Here is a 20,741-nt window from a genome sequence, read left to right as displayed (position 1 = left end):
AGCTGGGAATCCTGCAGTTCAGGTAGTATTTTCCTCAACGTGAAAGCCCCATGCCCTTCACATTCCAGAACTACCAGCTCCTCTTTCAGCATGATATACCTACCTATCTCCCCTGTGATAATCACTACTCTCCCAATATTTAGAAATCTTCTTATTTGTAAGAGGCACATGCAGAATATTATCTAAAAAATCCTTTTTGATCTACTTCCATAGCAGTGGAATGCCTCATTACTGTATCTGTATAGAATATCTGAAAATGTCCTTGCCGAATGATAATTACATGTTATGAGATTATTTTCTGTTGCAGGTTCAGTGGACTTTCAATGACGATGATGGCGAAATAAGTGTGATGGTCAATGGCAGGACTGTTGATGTTACAGGTCAGGACAACATGTATGATTTTAAGTTCCACCAATCCTTTTCGAGGAAACTCCTTTGGGACATTATGATATCCATTTCAATTTAGATGATAGTGGGCATGTTATCAATGACGACGAGGATATTTTCTATCAAATGAAAATATGGTAGAATTCTTCATTTTGTTTAAATCGGTAGCTGCAAAGTTCAAAAGTGTTTGGCTATAAAGGAATTCCTGTTTACTTGAAATATTTGCATATTATTCCATTGCCTATTAGTCATTACTTTTATGCTGTTTACTTAAGGGAATAGATATAGCAGCAATATGGGCTGGAATTGTATGCCACACCCTGGGCAGGAGAGCATGGGGAACGGGGGTAGGCCACAAAATTATTTGCCATGCCAATGGGGCGGCATGGTGGCACAGTGGTTAGCACTGCTACCTCATTGAACCAGGGATCTGGATTCAATTCCGGCCCTGGGTCGCTGTTTGGGGCGCCATCAGCTCCAGGGTCCCAGGTTCAGTTCCCGGCTTGGGTCACTGTCTGTGTGGAGTATGCACGTTCCCCCTGTGTCTGCGTAGGTTTCCTCCGGGTGCTCCAGTTTTCTCCCACAGTCCAAAGATGTGCAGGTTAGGTGGATTGGCCATGAAAAAATTGCCCTTAGGTTAGGTAAATTTGCTGGGTTACGGGGATAGGGTGGAAGTGTGGGCTTAAGTAGGGTGCTCTTTCCAAGAGCCGGTGCAGACTCGATGGGCCAAATGGCCTCCTTCTGCACTTTAAATTCTATGAAACATTTGCCAGCTTGGCCCCAGAAAGAGCCCAGGCTTGTATTCAAGTCCATGCTTCAACACATATCACTTCTCTTTGGGATTCACCAGAGACTTAGAAAACTTCCACCATCCAGACATGCATGGGACAGTCAAAGCACATGCTTACATTTTCCATAGACATGTTGGCTGGATGTGAAGGTTGATGATTAACATGTTTGGTGCATTGTGAATATGCCTTCCATGTGCATCAAGTCCTTTAGTGGGACTCAAACCCAGAGTTTCTAGCTCTTAGGAGGGATGCTACAGACTGTGCCACAAGAACTTAGACCAGAGAGCTGTCAGCCATTTGATTAAATAACTTGTAAAGTGTTTTTTTAAATTATGTTAATGACATTGATGTATGAGTTTATTTTTACAAAGAAATATGTAATAATTTATAAAGCAGTTAAAATATGTCTGTATTAGATAACTAATGTAAAACAAGATTCACTCTTACAATATGTGTTACAATTGCGAGCAATGCTAACAAATTGATATTCAACAGTGTATTTCTTTCACAATTTGCACCTTCAAGTTTAGATAAAATAGCATTTATCAAAATGTAAAATTTGTTCCTTTCAGAAGGCCCAACTTTAAATTTGTTCACAAAATTGTAAATATCTTGTTACCTGAGCAGACCAGTATAAATAGTCGCTGGGAAGTTCAGAACTGCTGGAAAAAAGAGACATGCTGTCAAAGCTTTTCATCTTGCACACATCAGGACAGATTTGCAAGAATACCAAATCTCAAAGGAGCAATAGTTTATACTGTATGGAAAGAGGGTGCCAATTGTTAGGCGAGTGGATTCTGGTTGGTACATGTATTGCCATGGAGAATGCTCCAGGGAACCGTTAACTGCCAAGCTTTGTTTTAGTTAAAAACCAGGCAGGTCAACTCTAAATGATTGCCACAGGGAATGAACCAGGGATTTGAGTATAAGAATTACACTGACAACTAATTTAAGATTATCAGTCAGGCTCCCAGTCTGGTTCAATTATGCATGCTGGAAGCTACATATATTGACACACAGGGCCATGTCCTTTTCAAATAGAAAGAACATGTCCATGTACTGCATCCTTCGCAACTAAACAAAAGCTTTTGGGACAGCTAGTCCCTGGTTCATTCCCCATGACTAATCAGAGTTCCCCTTCTTAGTTTGTTCCCTTTGAGGTTCAGTATTCTTGTGAATCTGTCCCGATGTGTGCAAGTAGAAAGGTTTCAGCAAAACTAATACAACATGGGATAAACACTAATTGAATTCGATTTTTGTAATCATTCTTCTTTACAGAAAATTCCACCTATACAAATCAAGTGACCCTACAAAAGACGAGCAACAATGAAACAGTGGCTACCTTTACAAGTGGAACATCCATTACTGTCTCAGAAACGAAGCGGACGTTGGCTTTCACCACTTCATTAGCTAATTCTTTAAAAAATAAAACAGAAGGTCTCTTAGGTGAGTGATGGCACTACTTTTAAAATATGTCCTTGTTAGAACTTAAGTAAGGTACAGTCTATAAAATAACCTGATTGTTGCTTTACTCAATTCCACCATTTCTTACTACTCCCGTTGTTTCATAAGTTTATGATACTCAACGTGGGTCCTTTGGTATGTCAGTGTTTAGACAGAAATAGTGACGTATCTCGCATTGCTTGCAAATAGAAAATACAATGACTGAGCAAAGATCAATTACAGTGGCTGTTTCAGCTCGACTACGTAAGTGTGTGCACTTAAACCTCCAGCAACTGAACAAAATAAATGTTACAGTTAATTCCAGTTGGCCACGCATGTCTGCATTGTAGGTTGTTAAGTTCAGTCAATTTACTGTGGATTCTCAGTCTAAACCAAAGCAGTCACAGTTCTGACATTCAGTTAATTGGTTAGATTGAACACCAGGGGCGAGATTCTCCGACCCCCCGCCGGGTGGGAGAATCGGCGGGGGCTGGCGTGAATCCCGCCCCCGCCGGTTGCCGAATTCTCCACCACCGGAGTTTCGGCGGGGGCGGGAATCGCGCCGCGCCGGTTGGCGGCCCCCCCCCCGCGATGGGCTGAAGTCCCGCCGCTAAAATGGCTGTCCCGCCGGTGTCGATTAAACCACCTACCTTACCGGTGGGACAAGGCGGCGCGGGCGGGCTCCGGGGTCCTGGGGGGGCGCGGGGCGATCTGGCCCCGGGGGGTGCCCCCACGGTGGCCTGGCCCGCGATCGGGGTCCACCGATCTGCGGGCGGGCCTGTGCCGTGGGGGCACTCTTTCCCTTCCGCCTTCGCCACGGCCTCCACCATGGCGGAGGCGGAAGAGACTCCCTCCACTGCACATGCGCGGGAATGCCGTCAGCAGCCGCTGACGCTCCCGCGCATGCGCCGCCCGGAGATGTAATTTCCACGCCAGCTGGCGGGGCACCAAAGGCCTATTCCGCCAGCTGGCGGGGCGGAAATTCGTCCGGCGCAGGCCTAGCCCCTTAAGGTTGGGGCTCGGCCCCCAAAGATGCGGAGCATTCCGCCCCTTTGGTGCAGCGCGATGCCCGACTGATTTGCGCCGTTTTGGGCGCCAGTCCGGACATCGCGCCGTTTCCGGAGAATTTTGCCCCATATTTAATTGCATATTTTACCATTATGTAGTAGATCATATGTAAAAAAAACTCAGATCACCCACACTATGGTAATACTATATGGTTATCATTAGTCCCAAGTATAGTTGCAAACATTTATCACTAAGTATTTTTTATTTCAAGACCATTTTATTAATGGTTAGTGTCTTAGATTGCTGGATAAGTCTCAAGCCGAGCTGAGCAATCAAGACATGTCGGCAGTCAGGGAAGGCAATGCCTAAAAAAGGTCTCTGAGCCAATGCAAGTCAGAGCTGGTGAGATGCATTTTTAAAATTCCATATTGGGAACAAAAAACATTGGCATGGCCTATCTTATACATTTAAGACTAAATGGTTCCAGACTAAAACTTGATTTATAGAAAAACAGAAGCAGATTAAAGTATAGGAACTAGCCCAAGCTTTCCATGTACTATAACATAATTTTCCATTTCTACATCTAGGTGTCTGGAATGATGATAAAACAGACGATTTTAAAGCTGCCAATGGAACATACCTCGACTTTGATGGAACAAATTTGCCCAATGAAACTCAGATATTCTTTGATTTTGGCCTGACATGTAAGCACAGATTTCACATATTTCAATGCATTATTGATAGGTAAATAATTAATCGATAATCTGGATAATTTACGAATGACTTTTGGGACAGGCTTAATGGACCAGTTGGCCTTTTCATGCTCACACATTTTGCATATTCTTCTTACTTCTGGAACAATAACAATATGGTTCTTATTACGTTTTTCTGTGTTTTTTAGGGAAGACATCTGTGGACAATACTGTATTCACATACAACACGACTGCTGGAGAGTCTTGGTACACCTATAACAACAACAGTTTTGTACCTAAGTTTTATGACCAGCTTTTGCAAACCACGGCAAAAGAGAAAATCGACAAAGCTAATGAAACTTGTCAAGGAAATGATGACTGCATTTTTGATTCTTTAAGTACAGATGATTTATCTTTTGGAGCAGCGACGTTACAAAGTCTGACAACGTTCGTAGCACAGAACAGCACAATGAGTATGTATGCACATTGTTAAATTACAAAAGTGTTGTTTACACATGGTCATTCACAATGTAAGAAGATTGTTGATGAGAAATGATTAAATGCAAAGGTGTCTTTTTTTCTTAAACCTTTGATGGGATGTGGTCATCATGGGCAAGGCCAGTACTTGTTGCCCATTCCCACTCAGTCCTTGAACTGAGTGGCTTACTAAGATATTGTAGAGGGCAGTTAAGTGTCAGCCATATTGCTGTGGGCCTGCAGTCACATGTAATGACGGCAGATTTCTTTCCCTAAAGGATATGAGTGAGTCAAATGGGTTTTTAAGACAATTGGTGACAGTTCTTTGATCACCATTGCTGAGACTAGCTTTCAATTCCAGATTTATTTATTTATTTTAATTCCACCAGATGCCTTGGTGGGATTTGAACTTCTGTCCCCAGACCATTACCTGGGCCTCTGGATTACTAATCCAGTGATGTCAGCATCTAGAAGAATTGGAATTGATCATGTCAGTTCGACATTCAGTACCTGTTTTATGTTAATTACTGATGTGTAATATTTTTTTAAAACATGGCATTGAAAAACTGGTCCCTTTAATGTGTACTAACTTTATTTGTATCTATATTATTGCTAACTTAGAGAGTACATTAAATTCTCATCTTTAAATATCTTTGAATTTATTACGTCTGAACAAGGTTGCAAATTAAAAATGACTTCGTACTGAGGGCTTTCAGTAACATTAATGTGTTTTCACAGATAATTACCCACCTAACATCACTGGAGATTCAACTATTCAAACACGTCTTCATGAACCAGTGTTTGTTCTTTTCACGGCAACTGATAAAAACAATGATGAGGTGAAGTTTTCAGTGTTGACTGATTCTCCAGATATCACAATGACAGGTAATGTTGGACTAACAATGGTTTATCAGGTGCATTTATAGCTCTAGCCAATTGCTATTTTAACATTCAATCTGGAATAATATTTTGAATTTGTGCAAGGAGTCATACTTTGATTTTTGGAATACCATATTTAGGTGAATTGCTGGAGCATTTGGATTTAAATGGAGAGGAGACTGAAACACAAAGGGCTGGATTCTCCGATTTTGTGTCTATGTCTGAAGGAAGCCCCCGGCTTTACCTGCAGATACAGATGCAGTATGGCCGGTTCTGAGGCCGCACATGCGCATGGCGGCGGCCTAGGGCCGCTGTGTGCGGACCCGGCCTGCCAGATAGTGCCCCACCGAAACACCCTCGCCACCCCAGGACCACCCTCCACCAGTCCCCCCCTGCCAGCGGACCGGCACCCCACCTCACCCCGACTGTGGCAGTGCTGGACACAGTCTGCATCCGCCATGCGAGGTCCTGGAAAATTGAGAGGACACGCAACCGACGCCATCGGGAGGTTGGCCCATCGGGGGTGGAGCATCGGGGTAGGGCCTCGGGTGACGTTCTGAGCCATCCTAACAGCATGCGGGGTATTCTCAATCAAAGCTCGATGTTTATAAACATGGCAGTCCGATAGCGAGATTCCCTCAGGAGAGATCCAGATTTACATTTTTAAGTGAGCAATAAGGTTGCATGTGCTAGGCATCAGGCCCGGGGCTCCTGCATTTAAGAGATGGGGTGAGGAGGGGCTCGTGGACACCCCCCAAGAGGTAGGCTGGCATGTTGAGGGGGGTCTGAGACCGTGGTGGGGTGTCTGAAGGGAGTCGAGGGTTAGGGATAGCATTTAAATATGGCACCGCGATCACAGGACATGAGGTAAATGCAGGCTTCGCGGAGCATCCCCCCCCCCCCCCCCCCCCACCACCACCACCACCACCCCCCCCCCAAAGACCAGAAAAACAAGAGTTCCACCACAGGCACCAAGAAAGACCCTGCTATATGTGTCCAAAATGGGACTCTGTTTGCGCATGTTAAATCACGCCCTATATGACTTGCAAAAGAACTCTGTAGGTCACCATTGAAATTGCTTTTCTTTTAGTAAGTTTATCTTGCTTATAACTTGAATAAATATATTGGAACATAATTTTTTTTTTAAATATAGAAAATGGAAACTTTTCCTGGAATCCAACAAGCTCCACTCCTGTGTTTGCCATTGTACAAGCTAATGATTCCAAGGCTGTTTCTGTGTTAGGATTGACACTTACATTGTGCAACTGCAGTATCAATTCAACCTGTGGTTATTCCAGATCAATTTTAAGCACAAAAAGAAACAATACTGTTTTTAAGGTAAGTTAGAGACAATAATTAGTTTACTTTTTAAACAAAAACTTTATGTGGATAGATTGGATTATTAAGAAGTAATGTTTATCCAATAGGCAGCCCAAAACACCTGGGCTGCGATCTAGCGCCCCCACTAGCCTCAGGCGCTAATCCTGCAATAGACCTAAAGCTCACGAAAGGCCAGAAATGGCATTTGTGCTGGCAATATCTTAGTTTGGAATCAGCCTTCCTTCGCATCCCCCAATAAAGTGAAATGTATTTACTAGGCTTGGTGAAGTAGCGAGCACCCACGACACATCCTCCCCACCAGCAGCATAATGTCCGCCAACGCAAATCACTACTGGTTTTCAAAACTGAAAACCACCCTTGATGACCATGCTAGGGGGATGGAGGTGCCCAAAGGGCAGTGCAAGGGGGGGCTCTGGCAGGGGTTGTCCCGATGTTGGTGTTGTGTGGGAGGTTGAGGGGGTGGTGCCCTGATGCTTGGTTGGGTGGGGGGGGGGTCCGAATTCTGTGGAGGGGTGGCCTTAAATTTAACTTTGAGATCTGGACGCCCTTAATCTCAGAATCCCAGACTGTGCCGGTGTGTTTAGGCACTGGTCCTCCAAATGGCTGTGATCCTTACCAGCACTTTGGAATTGCAGAGTGCTGGAAAATCAGGTGAGAAAAGGTTTCTGTGTAGCTGACGAGTTTCACGCAGCTTTTGGGTGTGATCCTCCTGCTGTGCTGCGCCAGAAAAGCAGCTCGCATGCCGCACCGTGGCTGGTGAAAGCCGGGAGACCCCCGCTCCCAGGATCTACCTGACTCGCAAGATTCAAAGCAATAAGCCTTACTTTAATGTGCAGATTCCCAAGGTACCTGAGGCTTTGGGATTCAATCCCTTCGCCTTAGGAAACTTGGGGGTAAACACTGTTTGGTACTGGTCCCGACAAACGGAGACCAAACTGAACGGCACAAGTGGGGGTCCCCACGGAGGCTCCAGCTGCATGCCCTTTGGGCAGGGTGGTGCCCTGGCACTGCTGGTGCTACTTGGGACCCTGACACAGCCAGCCTGGCACCCTGGCCATGCCACCTCGGTGCCAGTCTGGCACTGCCAGCTGTTGTGTTTGGGCTGGGGGGGGGGGGGGGGGGGGGGGGGGGAGGTTGTGGATTCATTTCGGGGTCTCAGAGATGGGGATGCCATTTCTCTCTCGCTTCAATGGGGCGTTCCTACAAGCGCCGCTCCCCATTATTAAAAAACGGGGCTATGTGCGGCCTCAGTTTCCCCATTCAGGCCCCTATTCAAAGCGACTCGTGTTGAACAGCTATGTGTCTCTCGGCACGCGGTTAAATACGCTCGCTCGGGGACTTTGTTCCCTCGTGGGAAGGTTACGCCCTTTCTAGCCTAATTAAAAATTGCACCACTAAAGTTTAATTGATACTTTTTAAATGTAAGACTCCAATTCATTCAACTATATTACAGGATCATTTATACTCAAGGCTCAAGCGACACAGTTATTTTCAGACACTTAGCCTATTTTATCGAAGAGTATGTATGTTTACTGGGAGAGTGTGAAGTACACATCTGACCTCAGCTGCTGCTGCTTGCAAACTGATGACAAGTCATGGTACTAATACATCACATCCTGTTAAGGTGGATGATGGTTGACAGTATTTAAGATAAGAAATGGAAAGATGCATGCACATCGTATCACATCACCTCTTTTCTAACTGAAGATTTACCCTTAAAGAATCAAACTATTTACATGACAGTAAAACAAAATAACATGTGCCTGAATGTACTTTAATACAACAATACATTTACAAATCCCTGAAACATATCGCTGGTTTGCTGATTTGTCCAGACTTGGTTCTTTCTTAGCTGATCTTTGCTGGAGGCAGCTGTACATTATCAGAATGCTGGTCAGAGTGTTGCTTCATTGATGGGAGTGCAGGACAGTCATGTGCCGATGAAAAGGAAAGACAGGAAAGGCACGATTCAGGAACCGTGAATGACCAGGGAAATTGCGAGTCTAGTCAAAAAGAAAAAGGATGCATACATGAGGTCCAGGCAACTAAAAACAGATAAGGCACTTGAAGAATACAGGGAAAGTAGAAAAGAGTTCAAGCAGGGAGTTAGGAGGGGAAAAAGGGGCCACGAAATGTCCTTGGCAGACAGGATTAAGGAGAATCCTAAGACATTTTATACATATATTAGGAACAAACAAGAGGGTAGCTACAGAAAGAGTTGGTCCAATCAAGGACCAAGGCGGGAAATTATGCGTAGAACCAAAGGAAGTAGGTGAGATCCTTAATGAGTATTTTGCACCGGTATTCACAAAGGAGAGGGACATGTTGATTGGTAGTGTCTCAGAGGGATGTGTAAACACTTTAGAACAGGTCATTATTACGAGGGAGGAAGTGTTAGGTGTGTTAGAAAGCATTGAGGTCAACAAATCCCTATCATGTTAGGTACAAAGGACTAACACTGGCTGCAACTGGATGCAGCTTAGATCAGAAAGATACTCCAGACATTGAAGTTAGTTCAATCAGGTTTATTGAACTAATAGCACAGTTAGCACAGTTCTCTGTGAGTTCGACTCTCTGCTAACTTAAGTGTGGTTACTCTGTCTGACTGAACCAGACTAGCTCTTAGCCACGTGTGGAGGTGTGAGATTGTAACAACACCCTTGACTGACTCTCTAGATGTTCATCCATTGGAAGAGGCGGAGTGTGAGTGCCTCGTGTCTTTTATAGCCAGATCCCACCCCTGAATGTCCTGCCTGCTTATTGGTCATGTCCTGTTCTCTGTGTGCATTTGCTGCTTGTCTGTATATCATTATGTGTGTGTCTGCATATCATGACAATCCCCAGGGCCAGGTGGCATTTATCCCGGATTACTGAGGGAGACAAGAGATGAAATTGTTGGGTCTCTAACAGAAGTCTTTGTTTCCTCGTTGGCCACAGATGAGGTCTCAGAGGATAGCCAATGTTGTCCCGTTGTTTAAGAAGGGTTGCAAGCATAAGCAGGTAATTATAGGCCAGTGAGCTTGACATTAGTGATGGTGAAATTGTTGGAAACGATTCTGAGATAGGAAGCGGGATTCCCCGACCACCAGCCGGGTCGGAGAATCGACGGGGGTCGGCGTGAATCTCGCCCCCACCGTCCTCCGAATTCTCCGGCCCCCCAAAAATCACCCCGGTGTGAATCGCGCCGCCCGCCTCGGAGAATGGCGGGGTCCGGCGCGACTCAATGGGCCCCGCGATGGGCCGAAGTCCCCCCTGTTTTTTGCCAGTCCCGCCAACGTAAATTGGAGTAGGTCCTTACCAGCGGGACCTGCCGGCCCGGGCGGCCTCCGGGGATCTTGGGGGGGCGCGGGGGCATTTGGCCCCGAGAAGTGCCCCCATGGTGGCCTGGCCCAAGGTCGGGGCCCACCGATCCGCGAGCGGGCATGTGCCATGGGGGCACACTATTCTTCCGCACCGGCGGCTGTAGCGGTCTGCCATTGCCGGTGCAGAAACTAAGCCCTCTGCACATTCGCGGGGATGACGCCAGCACACGCTGGCGCTCCTGCACATGCGCCAACTCGTGCCGGCCGGCGGATGTTCTTCAGCGCCGGTTGGCGTGGCGCCAAGCCCCTTTCCCACCGGCCGACGGGGCACAAACCACTCCGGGGCAGACCTAGCCCCTGAAGGTGCGGAGGATTCCGTACCTTTGGGGTGGCCCGAAGCCGGAGTGGTTCATGCCACTCCTCGGCGCCGGGGCCTCCCACACCACCAGGTAGGGGAGAATCCCGCCTAGGATCTACGCACATTTTGGAGTGAATGGTCTTATTAGCGACAGACAGCATGGTTTTGTACGGGAGGTCATGTTTCACTAATTTAATTGGGCTTTTTGAGGAGGTGACAAAAATGATTGACGAGGGAAGGGCTGTGGATGTTGTCCACATGGACTTTAGTAAAGCATTTGACAAGGTCCCTCATGGCAAACTGGTGCAAAAGACTACACTAGACGGGGTCAGAGGTGAACTAGCTAGATGGATTCAGAACTGGCTTGGCCATCGAAGACAGAGGGTAGCAGTGGAAGGGTGTTTTCCATATGGAGTGGTGTTCCGCAGGTATCAGTACTGGGACCTCTACTGTTTGTAATATATATAAATGACCTGGAAGAAAACGTAGGTGGCTTGATTAGCAAGTTTGCGGATGATACTAAGATTGCAGGAGTTGCGGATAGTGATGAAGATTGTCAGAGAATACAGCAAGATATAGATAGGTTGCAAAATTGGGCGGAGAAATGGCAGATAGAATTTAAACCGGACAAATGCAAGGTGATGTATTTTGGTAGATCCAATTCAGGAGGAAGCTATAAAATAAATTGCAGAACCATCAGAAGCATATAGATACAGAGAGATCAGGGCATGCAGATCCACTGATCCACAAAAGTAACAGCACAGGTAGAAATGGTGCTAAAGAAAGCATATGACATGCTTGCCTTCATTTGACGGGCATCAAGTATAAAAGTTTGCAAATTATGTTAGTTATATAGAACATTGGTTAGGCCACATTTGGAATTCTCTGTCCAATTCTGGTCACCAGAAGGACATGGAGGCATTGGAGAGAGTACAGAAAATGTTTACCAGGATGTTGCCTGGTATGGAGGGTATTATCTATGAGAAGAGTTTGAATTAACTGGGATTTGTCTCCCTAGAAAGACAGAGGCTGAGGGGCAACCTGATAGAAGTTTATAAAATTATGAGGGATATAGATATGGTGAACAGTTGGAGGCTTTTTCCCATGGTGGAAATGACAATTACAAGGGGCCACAAGTTCAAGGTGAGGGGGGTTGGGTTCAGTGGAGATGTGCGAGGGAGGTTTTTTACACAGAGGGTGGTGGTGGCCTGGAATGCACTGCCAAGTGAGGTGGTTGAGGCAGATACTTTAGCGACCTTTAAGACTTATCTAGATGGACACATGAACAGACGGGGTATAGAAGGATACAAGCGGTTGGTCTAGATAGGACGTGTGATTGGCGCAGGCTTGGAGGGCCAAAGGAGCTGTTTCTGTCCTGCACTGTTCTTTGTTATTTATTTATTTGCTTCGTTTGGCTTATGTCCAAGACTATGTTCTCATTACAATAGGGCTACTTGGTGTTTCAGGTTATGATTTGCTCTAATTTGGCATCTCTCTCACCATACTGTCATGCCATTTGGTGTTCATATTTGACAGAATCTTGATTCTGGGAATGTGCTGACAATTTGTGCTGGAATACTGCTGAATCAAATTTTCAGCCCAATGTTCAGGTTGGCTAATTTGGAACCCACCAAGTCATGGGCATCTTTTATCTTCCCCTTTTTTCCGATCAAGGCATCAAGTACTCCTGTGAGTACCGGCAGTGATGGTTGGAAAGTATTGTCCACACTTATCTGCTGAATAGCAATTCCACAATAGCAATGTGATGAAGTGTGCACAGTTAGAATGAGCATACGTATTTGGTTCATTTTATGCTGCCCAGCCAAACTAGGTGATATTCTCCCATTGTTAGCATTGGTTTTTTTTATTGGTGCTCCTTGTGGTCTTTGTCATTGTCTTGATGAAACCGTGGATTGTGACCAAGGACAGGTCTTTGCAAGCCAGTAAGTCAAGGACCATTGGAGCTCTGGTGTCCATAATACAACATTTCTGAGGTGACCATGGTGAGTTTTTTTGCAACACTTGAGTGTAATGGATCCCAGTGATAGAACTTCTCAGTGAGTATGGGACAAGTTTACCATTGGTTTGTTAAATCATCACTTGCCACTTCTGTGGGTACATTCATTTCAGTATGCAAAGTGAAGTATGTTTGCATCTGCAACAGTGTCTGGTTTTGCTTATGGGTCAACTCACCCTGCATATAATTTGAACGTTGGGAAAGGTTTCTGTTGGTACCACGATGCCAATATATTCTTTATTCACCATGTTGAATGCCAGCTCACTTTGTGTGCCGATGATCAGATCATCCTCGTCACCTGACTGCATAGCTTGGCTCGACATTTTCATGGATCTTGTCTTGATGCTTTTTGATGTGCACTCTTGGTTGGTTAATGCTGTACCTGGCTGGCATGTGGTTGTGGCTTCTCATGATGTTGAACCACTTGTGCTGGCCTTCTCTTTCTGCATTGGCTCTTCCAGAGTCTTGTGCTTCACAAGCCTTGCAGACAACATTAAAATCTGGGCAATTTCTGTGTGCATATTTGGGGCTGCACTGCCCACATTGCTTACAAGGCTTGCTTGCATTGGCTATTGTACTATTTATGGGTGAATTGTGCATAACTGCAGGTTCATCCATTAGTATGACTTCATACTTGTATCTGTTTTGTGGTATTGCTTTCATGATGTAACTTTGGGTTGGTTAAGCATGTCTTTTTTGGAACACTTCCATTGGGATAGGTGCTTGATTATTCTATTGGCTAGTTTTACTGCTGTGAAGTCAAAATCATGCTTCTTGTCTCTGCATCCTTTTATGATTTGGTCAAAGGTCTCTGTCAGTTGTCGCCTAAAAGACATGAATTCAAGATGGTATATTCTGAAGCTGAGATTCACTTGGAATTGATGAGTGTTCACCATATTTTTTCTGGATTTTTATGACCATTGGACTGACCTGACATGTTCAGCGTGTGCAGACCTTCATTGCCTGTACCAATTTTAATTTTAATGCCTTGTGCTTTAGAAATATTGACGTCCAGAAAGAATAGATTGCTGTTGGAATAGAGCAAATTCAGATAGAGATTTGTTACCTTCAAAATGAAATTTTATCCTGAAATCTTATGGTCATTTTTTATTTTTCTGCAGGATTTTGAATGCCATCTGGAACTTTTGACAGAAATTAAGTTCTTTAGAGTTAATGAACTCTGTGTTGCAGTATATTTAGTGGCCACTACCTTAGCGGATCGTAGGTTACTTATTGACTGCAATATTGGCGCTATTGAGCTCTCAGATTATTCACAGGTTTAGCTCTAAGCTCCAGTAGGAAAATTGCTGCAGCATTTCAAAGGTGAAAGCTAACAGTGAAAAAAACTTGCAAACAGGCTTTTTCTAGCTGTTATTGCATGAATCATTTTTCTCAGCCCAGTCTGCAGCATTTTACTTCTCCAGAAGCAGTAGTAATGGACTGTCTCCTGACTGTGTTCTGCATAAAATGAGATCATCCAGAATCTGCTATTTAATTTCTGTTTCTGCTTGAACTTTGCAGCAGAAAGTCTTTAGTGCTCCCAGATTCAAATAATTTTACTGGCATCCGATTCTGCTGGTTGGAGTGAGGTGCAATCCCAGAGTGGAGATATGGGGCTGGATTCCCTGCACCCCTACGCAGAAGTTTCCCGCATGAAAATCGGGATACTTGTGAGGTAGCTGTGGACTCAGTCCGCGGCCGCCACAGTGAGGGGCGGGCCGATCGGAGGGTAGGGAGGGCTGCATTCGGGACTGGGCTTTTATTGTGTGGGCGGTCCGGGTCGGGCATACGGCCAATCGGGGGCACTATTTCCTTGGTCCAGGTCTGCTGTCTGGGTCCGCCATGGAGCACGGCGTGGCCGCTGGAGGAGGCCACCACTGTGCACATGCGCGGCCTATGACCCGGAAGTGCGGGGAGCCGTATCGGCAGCTGGAGCTGCAAGCTCCACGACAGCTGCCTGCTAGCCCCCTGCAGGGCTGGGAAGCTGTGGCCTTTTGACTCCAGTGTTCTGGCATAAAAGACCACAGTTTGCATGACGGCGTGGGGACATTGTCCCTGAAATGGAGAATCTAGCCCATGATGTATAGAATCCCTGCAAAGCTGTAGAATCTTTTACACACGAGGCTTGATAATTATTTCACGTTTAGGCCAACTTTTCTGTTGGATGTGAAGGAATTGAGGCTTGCATTCTGCTCAGTCAAATCTTCAAAACCATTCTGCCACCCTGCCACGATATTACGTTCTTCTTGATTATTACATGAATATACCAATCAGACAAAAAGTTTGGTGAAATAATAATGTAGGGTCGTCAATTGAAAATATGACAATATGCAGATAATTTACACTGGGAGACTATAAGGCACGTATCTGACCTTGGCCACTAATGCTTGCAAACTGACTACAGGTCACAGAACTAATATGTCGCACCCTGTCAAGATTGGTGATGATTGACCGTAATTTAAGATACACTCCCTGAAAGGTGCAAAAGATTTAATGGTCGCTTTAGTATGTTCTGGTGTTACAAAACTTGATGCTTGTAGGTGCAACCGAGACAGATATAATAGTCGAAACAAAAAATATCCACAGGAACCATATAAATCTAAACTCTGTCTGTGCTTAATTAGGTTGCAGGGTGTATCTGTTCTCTTGCCTACACGGGTGATTACTGCACTGAAGATTTTGATGCTTGTCAAGATAACCAATGCTTCTTGAATAACACTTGCAAAGACAAACCTGCTCCACTGGAGGGCTACACCTGTGATCCCTGCCCAGATTATTTAAAAGGAGATGGGATAAAATGTTTTGGTAAGGAACACCTTTATGACTTATATTTACTGAAATTCATCCTCACAATATGTGCACTAAAATGCAAAGTGAAACATTCAGACGGATCAAAAATGAATATCTAGGAAACACAAATTTCCCTGAATACCAAGTTTGTTAGGTTGCATCTGTGAAGAGAGAAACAGGAGGTAAGAATCGGCAATGATCTTTTGTCGCACCTGCAAACAGTTGGGGATATTCTAAATTTAGAGTTTTAAGCAAGTACGGAGACAGGCAAAGGGGAAGGACAGAAAACACACAAGGACCATTAAAATGGATTACTACAAGGCCACCACCCCAACTACCAACCTCTTTTCCCTTGCACTATCATCCCTTTGGCCATTTAATCTCTCTTGCCTCCCACACCTATCTCAGACGTTCTCTTTGGCCCTCCACCCCAAACCCCCTCTCTCTCTTAGTACTTGCTCACATCCTGTTGCAGCCTTCACTTTACCTAGTTCTGATGAAAATCGAATGGCCTAAAACATAGGCCAGGATTTTCCAGCCTCTTTTCATCACCGCTCCCCTCTCCCCCCACCCCCACATGGTGGATTTTCCGGCGGCAAAGGTGGCTTTCCATTGGTCACTGGCAGGATCTTTCAGTTGCGCCAAAGTCAATGGCCATTTGCATTGCTCCCCCATCCCACTGCCGGGGAACCAGTGGAGAGGGTCGACTTCTGTAGCACCAGAAGATTATGCTAGCAGGAAGGGCTTGAAAATCTCACCCATTAACTCGGTTTCTCTCTCCACAGGGGCTGGCAGGCATTTCCTGTTCTTATTTAAGATTTCAAGCATCTGCAGTATTTTCCTTTTATAAGTAGCACAATCTCAACATTGAAATTCACAAACAGTTGTCTTATTTCATTACAATTTCTAGTTGTTTCAAGATGAGCCCTGAGATGGAAATAGAAATGCAGTGTACACATCGGATGGGAGCCTATTCTTAAATCACAGGGAAATTATTGTCGAAGCTTTTTTCTGCAACCAAAAAATAATTGACCAAATTATATCAGTTTTCGGAAATTTTGGTAGTAAAAATGATATTATTCGCACATTGAAGAAATTTTGAAGAAATAGATTGTGATGAATACCCCCACTGAGAGTGGCATACCCCCACAGAGTAAGAGGCTCAATCACAAATGCTGAATGTTTGGTTAGGTACAAGCAAATTTCCTGAATTGATGTACGTGTATATTTGTTTGGCATTCTAGACTTAGATGAGTGCCTAGAAAATGTATCTTCTTGTGAACAGCTCTGCCTAAATGTGTTTGGAGGATACAACTGCAGCTGCAATGAGGGTTACACAGTAAGCACATTGAACAGCTCCCTGTGTACTGGTAAGTTGACAATATTTACTGTTGGAATATAATCTGCTCTATCTATCATAGCAATGTGGAATCTATTTCAGAATATACAAAATAGTCACATTCCAATGAGAAAGAAAAATTCCATGGGGAACAAACATCATACGGGGTTCGCCACAAAAGTTAACATCCCAGAAATTGTTGTAAATTAGGAAATGGTGGAAGGGGAGGAGGAACGTCGGAAAATTAAAAGCATCAGGAAAGAGGTATTGAACAAATTGTTGGGTCGGCAGGCGGATGGTCTGGATGGACTTCACCCTAAGGTCTTGAAAGAAGTGGCTAATGTTAGGAAAACAAAGGTAGTTTTAACGGGTTTATATTTGTATTGGTAAACATTAGAAATAAGGTACAGTTTTAAGCGTGTTTAATTTAATGTTTCTGTGCCTGGAAGAACAAAACCTATAGCTAGATTCATGCTGGACAGACATATGTGTATGCTTTTCTATGTGTGGGTGTTGGTTAAGTTCTAACTGTGATTCTATTGTGCTTCTAGAGGCCAGCCAGAAGTATGCGGTGTTGCTGAGCAACTGGGGCCTTGTAAGATAGAGAAGCTTGAAAGTTTTAGTTTAAGCTGAATATATTGCAGTTGGAGACTCAACTCTGCCCGAGGAAAAACTGGACAGGATGGGGGCTGCGTACAGTCCAGATAACAGGGGAACTGGGACAGAAAGAATGTCTTAAGACGACTGAAGCTAAGAAAACAGAGACCTAAGTCATGAATTATATTGTGAATAGCTGGTGTCCCAGCACCAATCCCTGTGGTATCCCACTAGTCACTGCCTGCCATTCAGAAAAAGACCAGGGGCTGGATTCTCTGCCCTGCCGCGCCACATGTCTGTTTCAGTACGCCGGCAGGATGCTCCGTTATGCCGGCTGGTCAATGGGGTTCCCCATTGGGGGCAGCCCCACGCCTTCGGAAACCCCCCGACTGCCGGCAAAATGGAGCATCCCGCTGGCGGACAATCCAGCCACAGTTTATTCCTACTCTTTCCTGTCTGACAACCAGTTTTCTGTACATCTCAATACACTACCATCAATCCCATGCGTTTTAATTTTGCACGCTAATCTCTTATGCGGCACTTTGGGGAACATTAATCCTTCATTATGCATTGCTTTCATCAATAAGTGCAAATTATGGTCATGTTTTTGTTTTTTTCTGCCCACAACAGCAATGTTAGTGGAAATACAGATACATCCTGGTACAATGCATGTAATGTGGTCCATGTGAGATCCTGGCTAATAACCCAAAAGGAATTTGTTGAAAACAGCACCATCCGAATGGGGAACAAAATATAATAAGCTCTTGGGACTTCTCCAGGAGATGTACTGACCAATAACCATGCTTGGCATCAAGCTTCGAGAAGTAATTTGCACCTCCAAATGTCAAATTTAACTCTTCTAATGTAGATATTTTGTAAGGACAATGTTTCAAAGTTGTATTTAAATGCTGTGGATCAAGCCATACTTTCTTTTTTTTTTTTTAAATAATATTTTATTGAAAGTTTTTGGTCAACCAACACAGTACATTGTGCATCCTTTACACAACATTATAACAATACAGATAATAATGACCTTTTTTATTTAAACAAGAACAAAAGAAAACAACAACAAATAAATAAATATTAAATAACAAAAAATAAAAACTAGCCCTAATTGGCAATTGCCTTGTCTCAGGCCACCCCCCCCCCCCACCCCCCACCCCCCAAGCCCTGGGCTGCTGCTGCTGCCTTCTTTGTTCTCCCCTATCTATCTTTCCGCAAGATATTCGACGAACGGTTGCCACCGCCTAGTAAACCCTTGAGCCGACCCCCTTAGGACGAACTTAATCCGCTCTAACTTTATGAACCCCGCCATATCATTTATCCAGGTCTCCACCCCCGGGGGCTTGGCTTCTTTCCACATTAGCAATATTCTGCGCCGGGCTACTAGGGACGCAAAGGCCAAAACATCGGCCTCTTTCGCCTCCTGCACTCCCGGCTCTTGTGCAACCCCAAATATAGCCAACCCCCAGCTTGGTTCGACCCGGACTCCTACTACTTTCGAAAGCACCTTTGTCACCCCCATCCAAAACCCCTGTAGTGCCGGGCATGACCAAAACATATGGGTATGATTCGCTGGGCTTCTCGAGCACCTCACACACCTATCCTCCACCCCAAAAAATTTACTGAGCCGTGTTCCAGTCATATGTGCCCTGTGTAATACCTTAAACTGAATCAGGCTTAGCCTGGCGCACGAGGACGACGAGTTTACCCTGTTTAGGGCATCTGCCCACATCCCCTCCTCAATCTCCTCCCCTAGCTCTTCTTCCCATTTCCCTTTTAGTTCGTCCATCATAGTCTCCCCTTCGTCTCTCATTTCCCTATATATATCCGACACCTTACCGTCCCCCACCCATTTCTTTGAGATGACTCTGTCCTGCACCTCTTGTGTCGGGAGCTGCGGGAATTCCCTCACCTGCTGCCTCGCAAAAGCCCTCAATTGCATATACCTGAATGCATTCCCTTGGGGCAACCCATATTTCTCGGTCAGCGCTCCCAGACTCGCAAACTTCCCATCCACAAATAGATCTTTCAATTGCGTTATACCTGCTCTTTGCCACATTCCATATCCCCCATCCATTCCCCCCGGGGCAAACCTATGGTTGTTTCTTATCGGGGACCCCCCCAGTGCTCCGGTCTTTCCCCTATGTCGTCTCCACTGTCCCCAAATCTTCAGTGTAGCTACCACCACCGGACTCGTGGTATAGTTCCTTGGTGAGAACGGCAATGGGGCTGTCACCATAGCCTGCAGGCTGGTCCCCCTACAGGACGCCCTCTCTAATCTCTTCCACGCCGCTCCTTCCTCCTCTCCCATCCACTTACTCACCATTGAAATATTAGCGGCCCAATAATACTCACTTAGGCTCGGTAGTGCCAGCCCCCCCCCTATCCCTACTACGCTGTAAGAATCCCTTCCTCACTCTCGGAGTCTTCCCGGCCCAAACAAAACCCATAATACTCTTTTCTATCCTTTTGAAAAAAGCCTTCGTGATCACCACCGGGAGACACTGAAACACAAAAAGGAATCTCGGGAGGACCACCATCTTAACTGCCTGCACCCTCCCTGCCATTGACAATGCTACCATGTCCCATCTCTTGAAATCTTCCTCCATCTGTTCCACCAACCGCGTCAAATTTAGCCTGTGCAATGTGCCCCAATTCTTAGCTATCTGGATCCCCAGGTAACGAAAGTCTCTTGTTACCTTCCTCAACGGTAGGTCTTCTATTTCTCTACTCTGCTCCCCTGGATGCACCACAAACAGCTCACTCTTTCCCATGTTCAATTTATACCCTGAAAAATCCCCAAACTCCCCAAGTATCCGCATTATTTCTGGCATCCCCTCCGCTGGATCCGCCACATATAGTAGCAGATCATCCGCATATAAAGATACCCGGTGTTCTTCTCCTCCCCTAAGTATTCCCCTCCATCCCTTGGAACCTCTCAGCGCTATCGCCAGGGGCTCAATCGCCAGTGCAAACAGTAATGGGGACAGAGGACATCCCTGCCTTGTCCCTCTATGGAGCCGAAAATATGCCGATCCCCGTCCATTCGTGACCACACTCGCCACTGGGGCCCTATACAACAGCTGCACCCATCTAACATACCCCTCTCCGAACCCAAATCTCCTCAACACCTCCCACAGATAATCCCACTCCACTCTATCAAATGCTTTCTCGGCATCCATCGCCACTACTATCTCCGTTTCACCCTCTGGTGGGGCCATCATCATTACCCCTAACAACCTCCGTATGTTCGTGTTCAGCTGTCTCCCCTTCACAAACCCAGTTTGGTCCTCATGAACCACCCCCGGGACACATTC

The 20,741-nt window shown here is 45.3% G+C and overlaps 1 protein-coding gene across 1 annotated transcript in view; it reads left to right on the top strand.

Annotated features, from left to right (window-relative positions):
• LOC140389023 (uncharacterized) overlaps nt 1-20,741 on the top strand; it is a 234,417-nt gene that overhangs the window by 157,427 nt on the left and 56,249 nt on the right. Inside the window, exons 38-45 of the mRNA XM_072473189.1 lie at nt 308-380; nt 2,457-2,624; nt 4,217-4,333; nt 4,531-4,794; nt 5,537-5,683; nt 6,831-7,015; nt 15,320-15,500; nt 16,730-16,855. Of these exons, the coding sequence (XP_072329290.1) occupies nt 308-380; nt 2,457-2,624; nt 4,217-4,333; nt 4,531-4,794; nt 5,537-5,683; nt 6,831-7,015; nt 15,320-15,500; nt 16,730-16,855 (1,261 nt within the window). The remainder of the gene's footprint in view (nt 1-307; nt 381-2,456; nt 2,625-4,216; nt 4,334-4,530; nt 4,795-5,536; nt 5,684-6,830; nt 7,016-15,319; nt 15,501-16,729; nt 16,856-20,741) is intronic.

This window comes from Scyliorhinus torazame, chromosome 14 (genome assembly GCF_047496885.1).
Source record: "Scyliorhinus torazame isolate Kashiwa2021f chromosome 14, sScyTor2.1, whole genome shotgun sequence".
In the NCBI taxonomy this organism is placed as follows: Eukaryota; Metazoa; Chordata; class Chondrichthyes; order Carcharhiniformes; family Scyliorhinidae; genus Scyliorhinus; species Scyliorhinus torazame.
The sequence above is the reverse complement of the archived record's forward strand: the minus strand, read 5'-3'. Positions and strand labels throughout refer to the sequence as shown.